Genomic DNA, 18,731 nt, shown 5'->3' on the forward strand with positions numbered 1-18,731 from the left:
AAAGGTACCACGAAGAAACGCGTCGTGGACGCGTAGAGTAGAGTGGAGTCAGGGTGCAAATGGTGCAACGGCCAACGGCCAATGCCCGGAGAAGGCCGTAAAGCCCCCCGCTTGATCTTCCGCTCGACGTTAGAGCCTGCTCGGATCCCTGCTCCGAGCGTCTGCTGTACCCGCTCGCGGACATCACCAGCACATCACTTACGTCTTGCCGCATTTCCAGATTTCCAGCCACCCCGACCCGCTATGCGATTTCCCCGATGCCTCGCTCCTCTACTCGTACATGACTATCTTCTCCGTCCAGCCATAAACTCGGTTTTATGCACTGGCGAAACCACCCCCCGTATATAATCTACTTTCGCGATTTCGCATACCCGCACTTACAGCGGCGCCCTCTTCGCACCATGTCTCTTGCCAATATCGGCGAGGCGTCCGCCAAAACCTTCGCCGAGTACGTAAAGACAGAGCCACTTCCTAGCCCCTTCTTCCCCGCCTTTGAGGGCGAGACTGCGCGGCCGGGAAGTCGAGTGCGACCACCGCTTCCGTACCGAGTCCACTCCCACCGTCTGCGCGTGCAAGCGCATGCTAAGTCTCAACGCGCCAGGCTTCTCTCCGGCCCCCTCATCAACGTCTACGTTGGCTCTGGCGAAGCCAAGCGACACTGGGCCATCCATCGGAACCTCCTCTGCCACCACTCCGACTACCTCGCCTCCGAGCTCCAAGCGAACGAATCCACCAAGAACAAAATCAGCGACAAGCTAGAGCTGACTGAGGATGACCCCAAGGGCTTCGAACTGCTCGTAAAATGGCTATACCAAGGCAAATTCGAGAATGTCAGCGACATCTCAGACCCGAATGCCAAGTACGACTACGCGGTCGCCTGCTATAGGCTGTACATGCTTTGCGAGCGTTTCGACATGCCGCAACTCAAAAACATGGCCATGGACCAGTATCGCAAGGGCCTGTACGAGGCGCGCCTCGTGCCCGACGCCGACGAGATCAACGAAATCTACCGCCAGAGTCCGGAAGGCTCGCCGTTCCGCGCCTTGATGGTCAAGATCGCGGCGCGGCAGATAATGGACCCCGACTCCGACAAGAATGCGGACAGCTATCGCGTGTGTTTCGAGGACAACCCGGATTTCGCGATTGATCTCGTCAACGCGATCAAGGCAGGCACAGGCGGCCTGCTCTTCGATGACCCAACGTTCGGGGACGCGTGCGACTACCACGACCACGATGGTGGACCCAACTGCCACAACAAAGCAAAAGGCAAACAAGGTGAATAAAAGCCTCTCGCGGCCGTAACCAACCCGCATTTCCCGGTGGTCGTCCACAAGGGCTATCGGTAACAGATCAATAACAAGCAGCTCAGGCGCGCGCAAGCCACTCTTCCGTCCCGACGCAACCAAGTCCCCGTTATCTCCACCGACCACGCCGCCCCAAACGCCTCTTTTCTCAGTCCCCTATTCCGCAGATGCCGCAGCAGCAAGGAAGTCCTCCGGATCTCCGCCCCATCTTTACCGGCTCGATCCCGAGGTCCGTACCGCCAATGATGCCGACGACGACGTCGTCGGGAATGGCTCTCCAGTACGATCCAAGGCGCGATCTGAGCCCGATGAGCGTCGAGTCGGACAGCATTCTGGAGGGGGAACGCCAAAACGCCAGCCACCGAAGCTTAGGCGAAGATGATCTACTTCTATACGATAGTCCGCCTTACTACAGGGGCTTTTACGATGTCGAACGAGGTCAGATTGGAGTCGCTTGATGCTGCTACGCTTCTTATGTGTATTTGATCACGATGTATGGGAACACGAATTGTACGGGCGGTATTATTTGTAATGGAATTTTGGGGTGGGATGGAGGACAATAATACTGGCGGACTTATGGGTTACATGCTGCAAAGCGGGCCTCGCGGCATCTAGGCTTCAGGTAAGGTACAAAAATCGCTGCATCTTCCTCAAGCTAATTAGTAGCATGCGTTGACTGTCAAACAGAGCGACTATAGGCCAAATATCATTCTTTCTTGTTATATATGTTACATTTGCTATCCTACCTGAATGCATTATTTACGCATTGTTGAGAGGTGCGAGTGAATTAAGTGGTGGTCTTCAAGGTCTTACTATTTTGCTGGCGGTGCAAAGACTGGCAGCCACGGGTAAGCAGCTGATTCTCTGGATTTTTGTGCTCGCTGACGTCATTTTCGTCAATCCCTGCATTTTTCAACCCCTGCATTCGATTATGCAATGAGGCTCTACGCCTAGTTTTTTCAGGCAGTGCTTCCGCTGGGGTTACCCCATCGAAGATGCGCGGTTGATAGCCAATAGGATTAGGTATGTATGACATTCTAGTTCTAACCCAACCTAAAATATAAGAGGTATGCATACTGCAGAAACTAGGTCCTTCCCTAACTCTAACAAAAGCACCCATAACCACAACCACCCGTTAGACCCCCCTCACCAAGTTATTGTAACACACCTCCCGCTCCACTCTCTCCCCTTCAAGACACCCTCCTCCCAGATCCAAGCCCCAACATCGCTCCTCGCAATACGATACCCAACCGCGGGGCCGGGGCCCTCCTGCCCCTCCCCCGGAACCCCAGCCTCCCACCCCACCCTAACAGCCCCCAACCCCCTCCCCTCACCATCCACCAGCACCGGAGGCCTAACAACCACCAACCCGTCCAAGACGCCCTCCTTGCGCGCCTCAAGAACAACGCGCTCCAGCGCCGCCTTATCCCTAATCGGCACATCCAGCAGCCAGTAATACACCGGCACCAGCAAAGACGGCACATCAGCGCGCGCGGCGCTAATGCCCGTGCTGCTGATGACCAGCAAGCGCGGCGCGCGCCTCCCTTGCGGCTCCGCGAGCAGCGGGTGCGGTGGCACGGCGTAGCCCTCGGCCAGCAGGGCGCGCAGGGCGTCGACGAGCGTGCGCGCCGCCGTCTCGCACACGTGCGGCTCCTGCAGCGTGACGGGGAAGAGGGGGTTCTTGAATGAGAGGGCGGGAACACTACCAATGCCGCTGACGACGCTGGCCGCGAGCGCGAGGTGCGTGCCGGGGACGGTGAGCGTGGCGCGCACGGCTGCGGTGGAGGTCGCGTCGCCCGCTATTATGGTGAGGGCGCTCGAGAGCAGCGTTTCGGGGAGGTTGTGCGGCGCTGAGAGCAGCTGTGTGCGCAGTTTGTCCGGCGTGCGCGCCACTGCGCCGCGTAAGGTGGGGTTAGTATGCGCTGCAGTGGGGTTTGTGGTAAGGACAGGGCGTACGCGCGGTGGCTTTGTAGCCGGCTTTGAGGGCTAGGGCGAGGGCGTGGGATGCGCAGCCCCCTGTTGCGCCGAAGAAGGCGATGGTTGGGGGTGGGGTGGTGGTCATGGTTGTTGGTGGCGGTTTGGAGGTTTAAGTGTGGTCGTTTTGAATGGGAGATTTTACTGCGGGGGTGGATCTTGGGGGAGAGGAAGACGGTGCTCTAGATGGCACTGAGAAAGTAGATGATTTGGTAGGGGACCAGGGAGAGGAGTGAGGCTTATGGTATCTATAGAATAGAATGTACACTCTCAATGCTCCAGCATTTCTTTATACCTCCTCTTGCGCAGCTCGTGACCGTGTTTTGATTGAATAGACTTTTTCTGTTTGTCCAATCATTCATCCGACGGTGTGAAATAGCATGTGGTTTTCTTTAAATCGGGACAACTTTGCGAAGCCGGGGGGATAATTGTGCCGGTCATCACCGAAAGTGGCTTAGTGGTGGCTTGATAGCCGGGAAGGGCCGTTGTCTTTGCCATAAGGCTGAGTGGCTGAATGAATAAACCACTTGGTCAGACTCAATTCGCCGTTGAACTGATAGGCATATCAACTCCAATTCGCCATATGGAAATATAATTTTTTTGTTTGTTGTAGGGTAAGACGACATCTTGCTTTGAGTAACATCTCAAGGATCAACCCATAGGTGCCCCAAAGCTAAGTTACAACGCATTACCCCATCCTCTTTCCAGTTGTGTATTAAGGCAAGTGCAGGTTCTCCCTAAATAATTCTCCCATGATAATATAGTTGCCTCAAGCAACGCGATAGTGCAGCAAATAAATCCTGACCAGCAGGATTTCCGTTCTATCATCACACTGGTGACAAATTTGTTCTCGAAGCATCTGTGATTTAGCATCATTAACATCGTTACATCTCAGCTAACCTATTATGCTTTCCTACCTGTATGGCTCTGTCCCAGCCTGCGAGAACGCCAAGTAACGTAAGCCATGGCGACGGACAGCATGACTGCCATTACGACTACAACCACGTTAATAACGTTGATTGCATCACCGGTTGAAAGAGATCTGCTGATGGGTGGCATGTTGCGACAAACACAATGTCGAACGATAGTATAAGGAGATGTGGGAGTGTCGTGTTGTTCCTTGGATTGGTTTGACGTAAATCTTGAAACTTCGAACGAATGTGTATCGAGTTCGAAGCGAATGGAATGGATTGCCTGGAGATAGTAGAACTGAATGCGAAAATATAGCGATAAGTTGAAAACTGGCGGATAGATCTTATATAGATAGCCTAAGAGCACATGGGAGACACGATCAGAAAGCCTATCCGGGAACACGCCGCTGGCGCAGCAGACTCGGCTGTGTAAGGTGAGTCGCGAAGGAAGAGACCGTCCACAGAGACCTGCGGGAAGTGAGTGCAGCTAGAGCCAAAGCAGACACAGTAAAACTCGCAGCGTCAACGTCCTGGTAGAGGGATGGACGACGTGGACGTAGTCGTGTTCGACGGAAGATTGCGTCAGTTCTTGCGCATGGTCGAGAGGCAACGGTGCGGGCCGTCCCGCCGGCATCAATCTGGCGCTTATGCAGCCTGCCACGGCTACAAATGCATCAGAATAGAAAGTCCGCGTCATCCGGATGGATCATGCCGCTGCACACCGTATTCCAGGCAACGATTGTATGCATCGTTCCTGCGTTAGACAGATTCCCATCCTGGACCTGACAAATGCCAGCCTGGGCTGTATGCAGATTTTTGTCCCGGCTACACAGTTCCAAGGTAGGAAAGTCAGGAGAATCAAAGCGATTGGAAGCTTTCCTGTGAGCTTGCTCACGATATTTTTAGTTGTCAGACTCTGTTGCGTGGGCTTATCAGGCTCCACATGTGTTGTTCAACTGTGCTTCAAGCTCATGGATCCCTAAGGCTGGAATCCTTGATGGATGATCCCATCTGAAGAAGAGGCAGGGACAGTGGATGTGTAATTCGTTTTGTGCCTTGCACTGTCATACATCCATGATTTCCATGGACGGACATCTTCCCGTAAGGACAGCCGCTGCTAAGGACCGGCCACTGGACGAGCTGAGTCGTTACCGAACGACGGTCAGGTGGTACGAACAGGCATGTTCACCGGGAAAGGATGCAGCTGACGCCCCAGAAATATGGCCACATACTCCAAGGCAAAAACGGGGGCTGAATTGATGCTTTTGTTGATGTTCGCAACCTCACAGAAGAAGAGAGAGATGGAAAGGTCCTTCGGCACGTGCGAAGTTGACGTTGGCTGTGATCCGTGCACAGACCATTTCTTAGTGCACTTTTCTTTCGACCGCAAGGCTGAGCTTCAGCCTTCCTTCATCATCGCTCTTTTCCTGCTAACAAGTTATATCTTTCTTTCCATGTCGAATAGGCAATCCATTATGCCTGGAATCTCCTTATGACGCTGATACATTATAAAGACAATTACTTTTCTACAGCCTAGATCTATCCGGGTTTTGGCCCCCAGAACTTAAGCCCCACAAGAAAGAAGGCTACGAGCGAGCTATCTGACAAGGATATCGATTCGACTTACAAATATATCCTTGCTTGGCTGCTCCTAGTACATGAGCCTTTTCATTCCCATTCTCGACTTTCTGCCTCACTTCTCAACTACACATGCGCATCATTGCGTGCAGTTCCGGCAAATTGAGCAGCATATCTATCAGTTTCATCACTTGGTCCAGACCGAGCAGATCAATAGGGAGTTCCGACGACACTGTCGATCTCGAAACCTCTTCAAGGCCAGTATTCATCAGACAGTCGTGACTGCTGATGGCCACCAAAGCGAGACACAGCTTCCCCTGAAACTGTGTAACAGTACACAAGCCACATGGCACAGCCCACTCGAATACCACGCGGCGTAGAGATTTTTCCAGGGCACAAAAACTACCAAGGCAAAGAACTTGCGGGAAATGGAGTCTGAATTCACTTTGAAGCGGTTTTTGTACCTGAATGTTACGACGGTCCTCGTGAGTTCACTGGTCTTCCCAGGATCTATCCGGTACCATGTACTACTGACTGTACAGTCCTTAATACCTTGTTAGAGCTCTGGATATCTCTAAGGGAACAGAAAAACATTCTAGCACCTCTGCTTGAGATATTGCAAAACATTGTTACGACGATGTTTCGATCCACTCTCTAAAATTACTTGATCCAGAGCAAAACATTCAATCCCAAAAGCCGTTGAAGAGCAAAGTTTAAGGACCTAGTCATAAAAATTAGGAAATATCCATTATTGGAGTCTGAGTCTGTACGCCATATCTCTATATTTCGTCGTCCGAGGTTCATCAACGTCATCTCATGTCTACAATAGAAGCATTCCCATCTTCCATGACCCTCTCTCAAGGGTATCTCCCCACGTTTCGAATGCCTTTGTGCCCATTCCATGTCTTTAATGCGAAAAGCTAATTCCATGGTTCCTTCCAATAGGCAATGCGGTCGACTTGCTGAATTAAAAGGTAAACACCAATTCCTCGGAGTCGGCATCTAGAATTGCGGCCTCGGAATTAGTGTTCGATCTTTCTTCCGGTTTTTTGATGGGGACACACTTCGACGGACTTGGACAGACAGAGCTCTCTGGTAAACATGTCGCTGCTGACTCGAGTTCCGCATGGCGACACGACCCAGTTCGTGTTCATCCTCAAAGTCCTCTGCTTCATGAGACCCATTAGCTCGCCGCGATTCGTGCCAAGTGTTGTGCGAGTTCTTGCCTCTAATTCGCGACCTGGATCTCGAGCTGCGCCACGTGGCATACGCTAAAATGATGGAAATGACTGCAGTAACGAGCGCGATGAGCACACCGGCTAGACTGACCCCGTCACTGCGTGATAGAGAACGAGGCAATACTGGCATGGCTGTATAGCTGTGGTAGAAAAGGAGCGTGGTTTGCAATACGAGCGGAGCAAATATGCATTTATATACATTTTTCGAGATCCTCCGCTCGTCTCCGGTCACTGTCTTACAGGTTACCAAGAGGCTTTTTCAGGCTGTGCAAAGCAACCGACAAACGCCGATCTCTTCTCAATCAAGCATAGGAACTGCCTATGCAAGAAGACGCTAACACGGAAGAAGAGGATATGAGCGTTCTTGCCGAAAGGACGAGCTGAAGACATGCATAGCCGAACTGATCATCGGCGTTCAACAGTGTGGCGTGGAGCTCAGCCTTGCTCGGGCGGGCAGAGCCGCTTCCGTTTTCACAGGCGTCACGGTTCGCTTCGGAGAATTAACAAAGAGGCTTATGGTGTAGCTTCTGGGATTGGACAACCGCTGCACACAGACCACCTTTCTTCAGGATACGGGATTGGACAATATCTGCCTGACGAGTTACGAGCTGCCACCTTTTCCGAAGTGCGGGGTTAAACACGATCTGATGACCTGCCACCTTTCCTGATTGTGGATGGAACGTCTTGACATCGCCTCATGCAACTGCAGTCTGCACAGGCCACCTTTTGTCAGAGTCCAGGCCTGGGAATCATTTCTCCGATTTGATTTTCTACTGTTGTCCTTATATTGAAAAGCCAGCAAGGTTCCAAAGCTCCTCCCTTCCTCCTTTGCCCCCACGTGACAGCCACATGTCAGCATACATACGCTCGCCTCCTACTTCTCCAGATGTTGTCATTTACAATTCGTCACCAGACACCATTCCAGGACGTTAGTAATATTCCGATGCTTGGATGATATGGCCGAGGGAAGATCAGCTCCCTACACCAACCCAGACTTTGTAAAAGCAGCAGTGGTTGCAGGTTCAACTACATATGCTTTACCGCAGGTATGTTTTAATACAATGCCCTTAAAAGAAGAACGCCGCAAGTTCTACGCCGTCTCTTTTGTTCATTAAACAGTAAATGGTGGAGGATTACTCTTCAGTGTTCAGCGTGCGACAGCCGATGCAGGCAGGAATTTTTTCTGGTGCTGTCCCAGACAAATACGTCATAACACCCCTGTTTCCTACTTTCGCTTACGGGCTTTTCAAAAAACTGCTTTGGCACACGCTTTCCAAACATTACTTACGTATCCCAGCATTAATGCATCAGCTATTGCAGTGATTAGCATCTCCTCTTAGAGCCCCGGACTCTAAATAGCCTCGACTTTTCGTAGAGATCCCATATTCTTCTTTCGCTGAGCTGACGGCTACTCAAGAACTTAATAACTTATAAAGGAAAGCTTGTCGCGTGCTACGCGAAATGTCGACCATTTAGTATTAACTGAGACGACTACTTTATTTCACATGCGCAAATATCATCCAGAGCCGTATTTATCATGACGCATTCCTAAAAGAAACCGACTATTTGACTGTCTCTGCGCTTATTCGCCTCATCCGACCATAAAACTCCGGTTTGCTCCTCACTTTCCAACAAACCACGTCGGCTTACTGCTCACTGAACGAAGGCAGAACGCTGGTTCCTTAAACTCGGTGTCTGGAAGTGTGGTTCAAAGCAGTTGTTGATTTCTCTTTGAGCTATAATGGTGCGGTGAAAGATTTGCAGAGAGTTCCACGGTGGTTTTGCTGATGACCCGACGCCTGCGGACCAAGGTGGTCAAGCTCTTCTTCGTCTGCGGACCTCTCTGTATTGCTGGTTAGAGCGTCACGATTAGTAGTAAGTATTAATCGATCACTTACCTCGGGAACGCGACCTGAACCTTCTACGACACTTGATATATACCAAAATGATAGAGATGATCGTGGCTACGAGTGCTATAAGTACTCCAGCCAGGTTAATCCCATCACTGCGCGAAAAGGAACGAGGCATGACTGGCATTACTATAGGATAGTTCGTATCAGAGGGCCAAATACTCAAGGATATGTAGGATTGATTTTAGTATAAAACGACGGGGATGGCAGCAGTGAACAGTAATAGACGAGAGCACTTCGGATGGGAGCGCTCACTTGAGAAGCTTCAATAGTACCTGGACTGTAATTAGGACCCATATATTTATATAAACCCTGAAAGGAAAATCGAACAAATCCGCTTCGACGAGGTTACACGCACTTATGCAGGCTGTAGCGCTTCCGCTTCTAACAGACCTTGGTTAGGTCCAGGTTCTTTAGTAGTAGTAGCGAATAGAAAGCTTCTGAAATGGCTTAGCGGTGTGTATATGTGGCGTCTCACGGGTCGTGTATGTGTGGCGGCTTACGGTCTACGAATCGTGTATGCGGCATGTCATGGCCTAGCGGCGTGTGTATATAACTTCTCACGGCATAGCTGCACGCCAAGTCGCCTCGTGCCTACGACAGGTTACTAATGGGTGTTGCGTAACGGTTTCAGATAGCCTAGCGGAGGCGAGATGTCTAACAAACTGGCAACAGTTTAGGTAATTTTTGGGGAAACTCAGCTCGTTAAAGCCCAAAAATAGGCACCGGATAATTTGCCCACCTCACGTGATAATATATGTGTAAACTTATATAATATACTCTCTATCCTCCCAATATTTTATTTTTAAACCCTCGTAGAATGCCCTTGTATATCTCTATATTTTGCCTTCCTATTTATTAAAAATAAAAATAAAAAATAATATTATACCCTATATCTTTTTATTTCTTTATAGCTATATAGTGTCTACTAACCGTAGCGTAATATTCTATTATGGCTACCTACCTATGGAGTACTTTATAGGTATCGTAGAATTCACATAATATGTCGTTAAGGGATGGGTAAATTATCTGGGCCTAAAAACCACTGGCTCAGAATACAAACGGATATTCTAGTAGAATATCGCGCGACACAGTATGATTGCATGTTCTCAAGAGCAAGCATTGCTGGGGATAAAGAGTCAACAGCGACGTGATAAAAAATTAGAAGGGCAGAGCATACTGAAGCGTTGTACTGTACGTGAGAAGGGCTTTTCGCGATTAAGTTGTACAGGAAAGTAACAAGGTAGGAGCGAATCATTACCTACCTACTTGGTTGCTGTCCCCACGCCCCACTATCGTAACTCGAACAAGATTTAGCGGTGAAGTTAGTTTAAACTTGAACCGGATAGTTAACTTTCCGCCCCACGCGATAACCTTAATGCCTTTATTAATACCTTACTGCTTATCATTCATTTAGTGTTTATGCGTGGCAGTAGTATCACAATACGTCTAGATCTTATATGTCTTCTAGGCTACAGAATTGACACTGTAGGTTTCGGCCTTGCCGAATTACCCAAAATATCTTAGGGTACAGTAGAGGGTAGCTGAGAGCCCGTCGTAGAGACGGGACAATAGCGTGTACGAGATTATGAGCTTTCTTTTTACGCTAGAGGAAAAAGTAGGCGAGGCATCGAGAGAGGGGGTGTGTGTGTGTGAACAATTTAACCGGGGCGTTGAATATGAATATAATATTTTTTCAGTTTAAAGTACGTCGCAAAAACATTACTATATGAGGCCGGGATGCAACTCATTCTGCCAGTGCAGCCGTTGAGAGTATATCCTCCCGTTCTTACTGGTCTACCGGTTCGCTGGTCTACTGGTTTGAGCCGAAGTGGTGACGCACCCCGTGAGCGTGTTACACCTTAACTGTCTGCCTCTCTTTTTGGAAAGTTCAAGTTCGATTCTTGGTTGCGTCAGTTCTTTTTTGTCACTTTTTCGCAAGATTGATATTTTTGTTTGTTATCTGCCATGTCATGGGAATATGTTTGTCACTGCTTGGTATGGTCGTTATCTAGTCATCGGTTGACATCTGCATAGGGTCGAATGCATTCATGCCCACACGATGAAAACAGACAAGACTCAATTCGACTAGATCCCGCAAGTGAAGCCGGGTGATTAAAAGTCCTGAAGTTCTTTGACTCCATCTACCGCCCCGCCGCCGCAGCCGCAGCCACAGCACGACGTGAAGTCAAGCAAAACAACAGCGTATTAAACATCACAACCCCACACCACTGTCACCTTGTGATTAACAATTTCCGCGAGCTCCGTGTGACTTGCGGTCCTGGCAACCAAGAAACCCGTAATACAGATACAACAGACGTGTACCCAAGTCGAACGCGACTGTTTCCACGTCTAGCAATGGGCTACATAACTCTACGCCGCATGTAGCTGTCGTCCTGTAGCTATAAAGCGCTGACACTGCAAAAGATTATAGCGAAGCAGATAAACATGCAGGTAGGTATGTGGAATAAGACGTGATCATTTCTCATTAAACTAATTACACCAGAAGAAAACTCGTTATATACCGTAAGACACATCCAAGAAGCCCTCCCCAGCAACCCTCTAAACCGCCTCGCGTCTAACCGCGCCCGCCTTCTCACCGTCTCCCACACTCATCCTCGCATCGGGATGCACAATGCGCTCGATACCCTCATGGTCATTATGCGTCGCCTCGACCATATCCGCATCATGTCTAACATCGAACTTGCGGCCCCTATACTCCGGGCCGACCAGGGTGAGCACAATAACGTAGGCGTACACGCAGCCCATAAAGATACAGATGACCTTTCCATACGCATAGCGCTCCACCTTGCCCTTCGGGGGCAGAGGGAACTGCTCGCCGATGGTAGCCTCGATGGTAGACGAGGCGCTGGACACGAGATTGCCGAGCTGGTACGCAGTGCCGACGACGAAGGTGCGGAAGCTGCCGGGCGAGAGCTCCATCAGGTGGATGGGGATGACGCCCCAGGCACCCTGGACGCAGAACTGCTCGAAGAAGGCGACGGCCATGATGCGCTCGTTGCGCACGAACGTGTAGGGATAGAGCAGCGCGCCGCCGAGCACGCAGATGACGATGATGCTGAACCGCCGCCCGAAGATCTGGCTGCAGTACCCGATTGTCGTGCCCCCGGCCATGGCGCCCAGGTTCGCGACCACTTGCGTCACCGTCACCGCGTTCGGGCTGAAGTTGTACTGGTTGCTGAGCATCGTCGGGTAGATGTCTTGCGAGCCGTGCGACATGAAGTTGAACCCCGCCATGAGTAGCACGAGGTAGATGAGAAGCAGCCAGTGCTTCTTGAGCGCGACGCGGCCTTCTGCCACGAATGTCTTGCCGACGTTGTGCCCGGCTGCGCGCACGCGTTGGCGCTCTTGGTAGGCTTGCGTCTCGGGGAGACAGAGCCGGAAGAGGATGATGAGGACGGGTGGGCCAGCGCCGAACCAGAAGAGCTGGGAATCGTTAGCTGGCTTGTCCTTCCTTCGCATGTCGGGCGGGATGAATAACTTACCGGCCTCCAGCCGTGAGGCGTGGTGTTGACCAGGCCTCTGGCAAACACTGTCGCGAGCAGGTAGCCAAAGGCATAGCCCTGCTGCAGCATGCCTGAGATGATACCTCTGGCCGCCTCGGGGCAATCCTCCAAGGCCGTCGCCGCAGCATTGCCGTACAAGCCGCCCATGGCGATACCGAACAGCGCCCTGACACCCAAAAACTGGTTGTAGGTCTGACAGAAACCGGTGCCAAGCTCAAGGATGATGAACAGGACGTTGTTGACAACAAACGGCCACTTGCGGCCCCAGCGGTCGGCCGCGATACCGAAGATGATGGAGCCGACGGAGCGCAGCATCAGCACCAGCGTAATGCCCCAGGTGATGTCCTTCTTGCTCTTATCGAACGACTCGGCCAGGTCCTCGACCGTCAGCGACACGGTGAAAAAGTCGAACGCATCCCACGTCCATGCAATGAAAGCGACCAGGAAGAACATCCACTGCTGCGTGTTCAGCAGCGTCAGCAGCTTGAACGGGTTCGGCGCCTTGGCCATGGGCGGCTTCAGCGTCGGGATCCGCGTCGCTATGTACCGGCCCACGCTCATTGACGGCTCCTCGGCCTGACCCGACCCGATGGGCGGGGCCGCCTGGTGCTCCATATGCTCGGTGCCACGGTACTTCTCGGCATCCATGGTGATTTGGTTGTACGGAGTATTGACAAGGAAGATGGAAAGCTTGGGTTGCTTGTCGCACGACTAGCTGCAGAGCGCCCAGCCTCTACTGCGGGAGGGGCGAAGGCAAGCTTTCTCAAGCCGGCGAGCCAAGGTACTGGGGCTGCAGTGGCGGGGATCCCAGGATGCAAAGTGAAGAACGAGTCGCAGAAGACAGGAAGAATCTCGACGACGGGGACGGACATGCACGGCTTATGTACCCGTCGTCAATCGCTTTCTGCGCCGCTATGCCGCCCCTCCACACCTAGGATAACGCCCGCCGCGGCACACGATCTGGTGCATCAGCCGTGTAAGCTGCCGACATGGAGCAGAATCCTTCGCGCCATCCCCACGGGGGAGAAGAAGCCACTAGTGGGCTAGGGCAAGACTGGGGTAAAGCACTCTAGGCGGCAAAGCTTGCCTGCGTGACCGCATGCGAACAGGTGGATGACGCAGAGGGCGGAGAAAGCTTGGCGCAGGTAAGAGGTGCTGGGCACGCTGGCTGGCATTGGCTGGCTTGGCTGGCGTTGGCTGGCTGGCTTTCTCCGCACCTACACCTCCTCTCCCCACGGGGTTCGCTCGGAGCCCCGCTATTTATTCCCGCGTGTCACCAGACTTGCAGTTACGGCTGAAGTGTAAAAAATGCCACCGTCGCACCCGCAACGTAAAAGCTTGCTTTTAGTGTAGTTTCCATCATCTACCCCAGGCCGAGGCATCAGCCGCACTACACGGCTCTGATACCCGAAGCGAGGTATAGAGGCCTGCGCGGAGAGAAGGCCGAAGTGTAGATAGGGAAAATAAGGAAAGGGAGAGTTACTTTTTTCGCCCCACCCCCGCATCCGCATCCACAAGTCCAGGCCCGCTCTCGAGTCTCGATCTTCTCACCGCCAGCTCAAATCTGGCCCTTGCGACTCCTTAATCCTACGTCCTGCCCTCATCCGATGCCCTGCCCTCTCTCGCATCCAGAGCATCCGTGATGCTCTCGAGCTCAGTCATGCGCAGCGCCATCTCGACACTGTTGACAAAGTGGCGGGGGCCGCCACACGTGTCGACGATGCCGCTCTGCTCGAAGAGACGCCACACCTCGCCGCCGCGGCGCGGCACACGGCAGAAGAAAACACGCACGCCACGTCCGACGTAGCTTTGCACAATCTCGTACAAAACCTGGGCGCCCGCACCGTCGAGCGACGTGACACCATGTACGTCGAAGATGACATTCTTGTTGTGCTCTTCGCGGCGCACACGCGGCAGCGCTGGGTGCGCTGCGTTGGTTCCGTGCTCCTCGAGCCGCTTGAGCCGCGATCGCAGGGCGCCCGTGTTGGCAAAGGTTAGCGGCTCCGGGATCTTGACGATGAGACAGCCCTCGATGAACTCTACCCGCCCAGGGGCGATCTCGGCGTTCTCGAACCGATCCGCTGTGCCCGGAATGCGGCCCAAGATCTGGATGCGGGGCCGGGTCGAGTGGCGGATCACGCGCAGAAGGGATAGTCCGATTCCCACGGCGATACCTTTCTTGATATCCCAAAAGATGGTCACCACAAAGATGATTAGCATAAGTGAGAGCTCAGACCAGCCGCGGATCTTCCAGAAGAAGTGGATGTCATGCGGTGCTTCCTCGATAAGAGAGTAGGCGACGACGCCGATCATGGCGGAGAGCACTCCTTTCTGTGCAAAGGTTAGCATGCATCTTCGCAGGAATCAAAGAAAGAATGCTTACAGGAATATAGAAAAAGTAAGGGAGAAGGAAGGCGACACTGAACATCGTAATCAAGCTGAGGAAAATGCTGCTCATCGGCGTCCTGCCGCCAGTTGAAGCATTCACTTTGCTCCTGCCATATCCACCAAACGCCGGCAGCGCCATGAACAGCCCACCTGTCAGGTTCGCCACGCCCAGTGCAACAAGCTCGCGATTTGCGCTCAAGTTGACACTCTGAATGCCATCCGGAGCCGGCGCCAAACTCTTCGCCGCGACGGAAGATTCAAAGAAGCCCAGCAAGGCAATCGTAAATGCCGTTCCGAAGGCATCAGAGGCGTACTGGAGGTGCGAAATATCGAATGGAAAGTGGATGTCAAAGAGCTTTCCTCCACCGGCAGTTACGTCTCCAAGAATGGCCAAACCTTGCTTGTCCCAGCCAAATTTCCAAGTAAAAATGGCGGACAACACAACAACAATGAAGCGGTCCGGAACGTAGGCAACCGGGGGGAAGCGTGGCTGTAGTCGCTTTTTAAGCTCCCTTTTATTGTATAGGTTAGCTTCGTCTGTGTAATAATACCATGGAACTTACCTGCAAACCATGATAATTGCAAATGCTCCAAATGATACAGCACACGTCAAACTGTGCGCTTTGCCAGCATTTTTGAATAGGAAAGCAATCTTGTCTGTACAACTGCCATGCTCTATGCCATGAGGGCCGGATGCAATGCGGACGAGACCCATCTCAGGAATGAGCTGATCGACAAAGATGACAACGCCAACGGCGCTGATGAAGCCCCTTAGGAAGGGCCTGCTGAGCACGCTATCCAAGAAACCAAGACGGAACAAACCTGACAAGAGGATAATGGCTCCAGCCATGGACGTAACAATGCCGGCAATTTCTGCGTTTCTCTGGCCATCAAGCTCTCCGCTGTTGCCATTTCTGATGTTTTCTCTGACCACCTCGCCAGTGAGCAAAGAGCCCGGCGCCTCGGGGCCAACAATCATCATAGGCGCGGTACCAAGGATCGCATAGATCAAAGGGTTGAAGACGAAACTGTACAGTCCGTTGACCGGAGGCAAATGTCCCAAGTTGGAGGCGTAGGACAAAGACATGGGGATATAGAAGGAAGCCATGGTGACCGCGGCAGCCAGATCTCCCCGTAGATACGACCATTTGTACTGCTTTACCCAGTTGAAGATTGGAATATAATACGCCAGGTACCTGTGTCAGCGGTCAGCAAGCGGCTCTAGCAGGCGGACATGACTCCGCGTGTCAGCAGTCCCGAAACAGCCGAAGAGTAATAAAACGTTGCTACCCACATTGCTCGTCTATTCTTGATTCCATGTCTATCCGCCAACCATGCCGTCGTGTTGTTTTTACCCTGCCCACCCAGCAGGCCGTCTGTGATCGACTCACCCAGCAGTTCTTGCGCCATATCCGAGCTGGTGCCCGCTCTGTCGCCTAGGCCGCCAGGATACCGGCCGCCGAGCCCTTGCGAGTGGGCAAAATCCGCAAAACTGCCGTAGCTCCTGTGGGAGGGCGGTCGCGGCGACAGCGCGCCATGCTGGCAGTTATCCGACCCGCACCCCGAGGCGCAATCCCAGTCTCTCTGGCCCAAAAGACGCGAGCGAATGTTCGTCGAAGAGTCACCCGGCTCGTCGAAAGAACCGGCCGCGGGTGAGGCGGAGCGTGCAGATGCGGCAGAGGCGTGCTCGGGAATTGTTGGCCGAATACCGTCGTTGTCGACGCGGGGTTCGTAGATTTCTGTTGAGAGCTCTCTTCCGCGGCGCGAAGAGTCGTTTCCGCTCATTGACGGTCCGGCCATCCTGTCCTCTGGTGAAGTCGAGGGGTAGTGAGACTCGCGTAGGCCGCTTGGGTGGGTGGGAGCATGCTGGTGACTGGCTCGCGAAGCGGAAGCGTTGCGGGAGTTTCTCGAGGCGGGCTGCGAGGTTGGCGACGACGACCTTTCGTCGGCGGAGTTCGGCATGGTGAATGGACGGATAAGCAGGCAGCTGGCGCCACCTAAGGGATTTCCCTTTTCCAAGGAGTTGTGGTGGTGGTGTTCGCTGGAAGGAAAGAGTTCAGGCCGCTACTATATCTAGCCCCACGCGGAACGGGCATGCTGCATGGGCGCGGGCGCGGAGCTAAAAAGCCTTGAACTCTAGCGATCTTCAAGACCACCGACCGCCTAGGCAACGCGCTTTGGCATGTGGATGTTGTTGGAAAAACCCTTGGCGTTGGTTGGTCGCGCGTCAGGCAGGCCGGACCCTTTTAACATCTGTTCATCTGGCATTCCACTCGTGCGGGACCCTGATTTTTGACTGGTCGACCGGTTAGGCAAGCCGTGATGAGACCAGCCAAGCGGATGAAAGCGATCATATGCATCTTTGCGCTGCCGCGAGGGGTAAGCTCATAACATGATTCGCCCAGCATCAATGTAGCATGTCTAAGTATTTTGCGAGAACTACTTTTTGTACGTAAATTTCATCGACTCTCATCCGGCCACATAGCGCCCACCGAGAAGATTTCAAGCCACTGGCATAAGCGTGCTATGATAGGATAGCCCTCTCCGCGAGCCCGGCGCATGATCGACGCTTAGCATCGGCATGTCTAAAAGACATCGCCCGCTGATCAACGTAGTCATTCGGTCAGCATTGATAGATAGATGCGGCCATGGTCGTCTCCAAGCAAACACCTCACCCAGTGGAAGCATGCCAATTACCTGTCCACTCTTCGGCGTGAGGGAAAGCTGGTACTGACCAAGGAACTCGCTTTCCCTAACGACCTTTTCTCATGTCCAATCTTGACGACCAAACACCCTTGTTTTTGTCGACATCATAGTCGCCGCGTTCAACTTTGGCGGCCGCCTTTTGCGCCTTCGGCTTTCTATCTGCCAGGGTCGTTACCCTGGGCTTCCTTGCTCTCCCTTTCTTTTCCTGACGGGCTTGCCCTCCATCTTTTCCTTCTTCTTAGCGCTCACTCAGCTCTCCTTGGTCATCTTCTCGCTGCCATTAACATAAGTCACTCCGCTTGCTTTGCAGGCTTAGATTCTCCTCTATAACGTCCTGTCTCGATTTCACCTCGCTCGCTAGCTAGTTCGGCAGCGCGGTCGTATCTGGGTCCTAAACGTAGGATCGACGTTCTTCCAACTCTTAGATATGCGTTTCTCCTGACTCGTTAAAGAAAAGCATTGGTCCTGAGGTTCTCTGTACGTATGCGGGGTCTAGTTCGTAGTTGGCCTGCGCGGTGTGCGATCGGTGACGGTGGTATGGGCACTCGACGCGTAGAAGTAAGCTTAGCGAGCTTATACGGCGGATTGGGTTAGGGGCGTGGTACTCGAGTAACGAACGCGGTCGAGATGAGGGAATGTACGGCTGGAGCTTCCCAATTCCTGCTGGGGATCGGACACAGGCATATGACTAAGCGAGAGATTGAGAGCCGAGCATTTGCCGAGCGCACCGCCCAGCGCACCGCCGGCAATTGACATATTTCTGCCAGCCATTTTCCTAGCCGAAGCGCATAACATCATGAACCGTATGAGGTCCGGGCGATTTGGTCGTGGCCGGTCTGCGCTGGCATAAAGGGCCTCGCAGATCGATGGGGGCAATTACTTTCCACAAGACTCAAGGTCATATTTGCAGCGGTGCAGGGCCGTAGACGGACGGTGTTTGGCGGAGAAAATGCAAGCTTATCGTGTGGGTTGACGCCGGCACCCGCGCGTTAAAGCGGACACGACTAAGCAGGCAAGCTCTTCGCTGTCGCGTGCCGACGCGCAGGTGGATTGACTCTCGGTTGAGCCTCCAGGGCGGCCGAGACGCGTGCCGCGCAGACGAAAGCCTGGGCAGGAGCTGGGCAATTGATGTAACGCGTGGTACGACAGGTTGGATATTGAGTGGCTGACCCGTGAGCCCAGCACAGCCGGATTC

At 52.8% G+C, this 18,731-nt stretch overlaps 5 protein-coding genes across 5 annotated transcripts; 1 reads left to right on the top strand and 4 right to left on the bottom strand.

Moving 5' to 3' along the window:
- Positions 1–599: 599 nt before the first annotated feature.
- K452DRAFT_206907 (uncharacterized protein) lies at positions 600–1,271 on the top strand (the record flags this gene model as incomplete). Its single annotated transcript, XM_033536113.1, has 1 exon — positions 600–1,271. A coding segment is annotated over one exon (672 nt), but the record flags the coding sequence as incomplete, so codon positions are not given.
- Positions 1,272–2,415: 1,144 nt separating this feature from the next.
- Positions 2,416–3,516, bottom strand: K452DRAFT_278947 (uncharacterized protein). Its single transcript, XM_033539393.1, has 3 exons — positions 3,261–3,516; positions 2,610–3,196; positions 2,416–2,573 (listed from the first exon to the last, which is right to left on the bottom strand). Exons 1-3 carry the CDS (start codon positions 3,364–3,366, stop codon positions 2,451–2,453), a joined length of 816 nt encoding a protein of 271 aa, XP_033392857.1. The 5' UTR covers positions 3,367–3,516; the 3' UTR covers positions 2,416–2,450.
- Positions 3,517–4,457: 941 nt separating this feature from the next.
- K452DRAFT_113007 (uncharacterized protein) lies at positions 4,458–5,094 on the bottom strand. Its single transcript, XM_033535052.1, has 2 exons — positions 4,912–5,094; positions 4,458–4,852 (listed from the first exon to the last, which is right to left on the bottom strand). The coding sequence occupies exons 1-2, from the start codon at positions 4,962–4,964 to the stop codon at positions 4,579–4,581; spliced, it is 327 nt and encodes a 108-aa protein (XP_033392858.1). The 5' UTR covers positions 4,965–5,094; the 3' UTR covers positions 4,458–4,578.
- A 6,383-nt stretch (positions 5,095–11,477) lies between these two features.
- Positions 11,478–13,003, bottom strand: K452DRAFT_329368 (uncharacterized protein; the record flags this gene model as incomplete). The annotated part of the gene is made up of 2 exons (XM_033545050.1): positions 11,478–12,362; positions 12,422–13,003. The coding sequence occupies 2 exons, from the start codon at positions 13,001–13,003 to the stop codon at positions 11,478–11,480; spliced, it is 1,467 nt and encodes a 488-aa protein (XP_033392859.1).
- Positions 13,004–14,029: 1,026 nt separating this feature from the next.
- K452DRAFT_236374 (uncharacterized protein) lies at positions 14,030–16,792 on the bottom strand (the record flags this gene model as incomplete). Its single annotated transcript, XM_033537500.1, has 4 exons — positions 14,030–14,773; positions 14,826–15,342; positions 15,394–16,026; positions 16,125–16,792. The coding sequence occupies 4 exons, from the start codon at positions 16,790–16,792 to the stop codon at positions 14,030–14,032; spliced, it is 2,562 nt and encodes an 853-aa protein (XP_033392860.1).
- Between the last annotated feature and the right edge of the window lie 1,939 nt (positions 16,793–18,731).

The sequence above is a fragment of the Aplosporella prunicola genome, assembly GCF_010093885.1.
Source record: "Aplosporella prunicola CBS 121167 unplaced genomic scaffold K452scaffold_33, whole genome shotgun sequence".
Classification (NCBI taxonomy): Eukaryota; Fungi; Ascomycota; class Dothideomycetes; order Botryosphaeriales; family Aplosporellaceae; genus Aplosporella; species Aplosporella prunicola.

Coding starts and splice junctions, on each gene's coding strand:
- K452DRAFT_278947 (XM_033539393.1), bottom strand. CDS start 3,366: ATGACCACCACCCCACCCCCAACCATCGCCTTCTTCGGCGCAACAGGG. Junction 3,197..3,260: donor CGGCTACAAAGCCACCGCGC/GTACGCCCTGTC, acceptor TACGCGGCGCAG/TGGCGCGCACGCCGGACAAA. Junction 2,574..2,609: donor GGGGGTTGGGGGCTGTTAGG/GTGGGGTGGGAG, acceptor GGGGAGGGGCAG/GAGGGCCCCGGCCCCGCGGT.
- K452DRAFT_113007 (XM_033535052.1), bottom strand. CDS start 4,964: ATGGGAATCTGTCTAACGCAGGAACGATGCATACAATCGTTGCCTGGA. Junction 4,853..4,911: donor CAATCGTTGCCTGGAATACG/GTGTGCAGCGGC, acceptor ATGCATTTGTAG/CCGTGGCAGGCTGCATAAGC.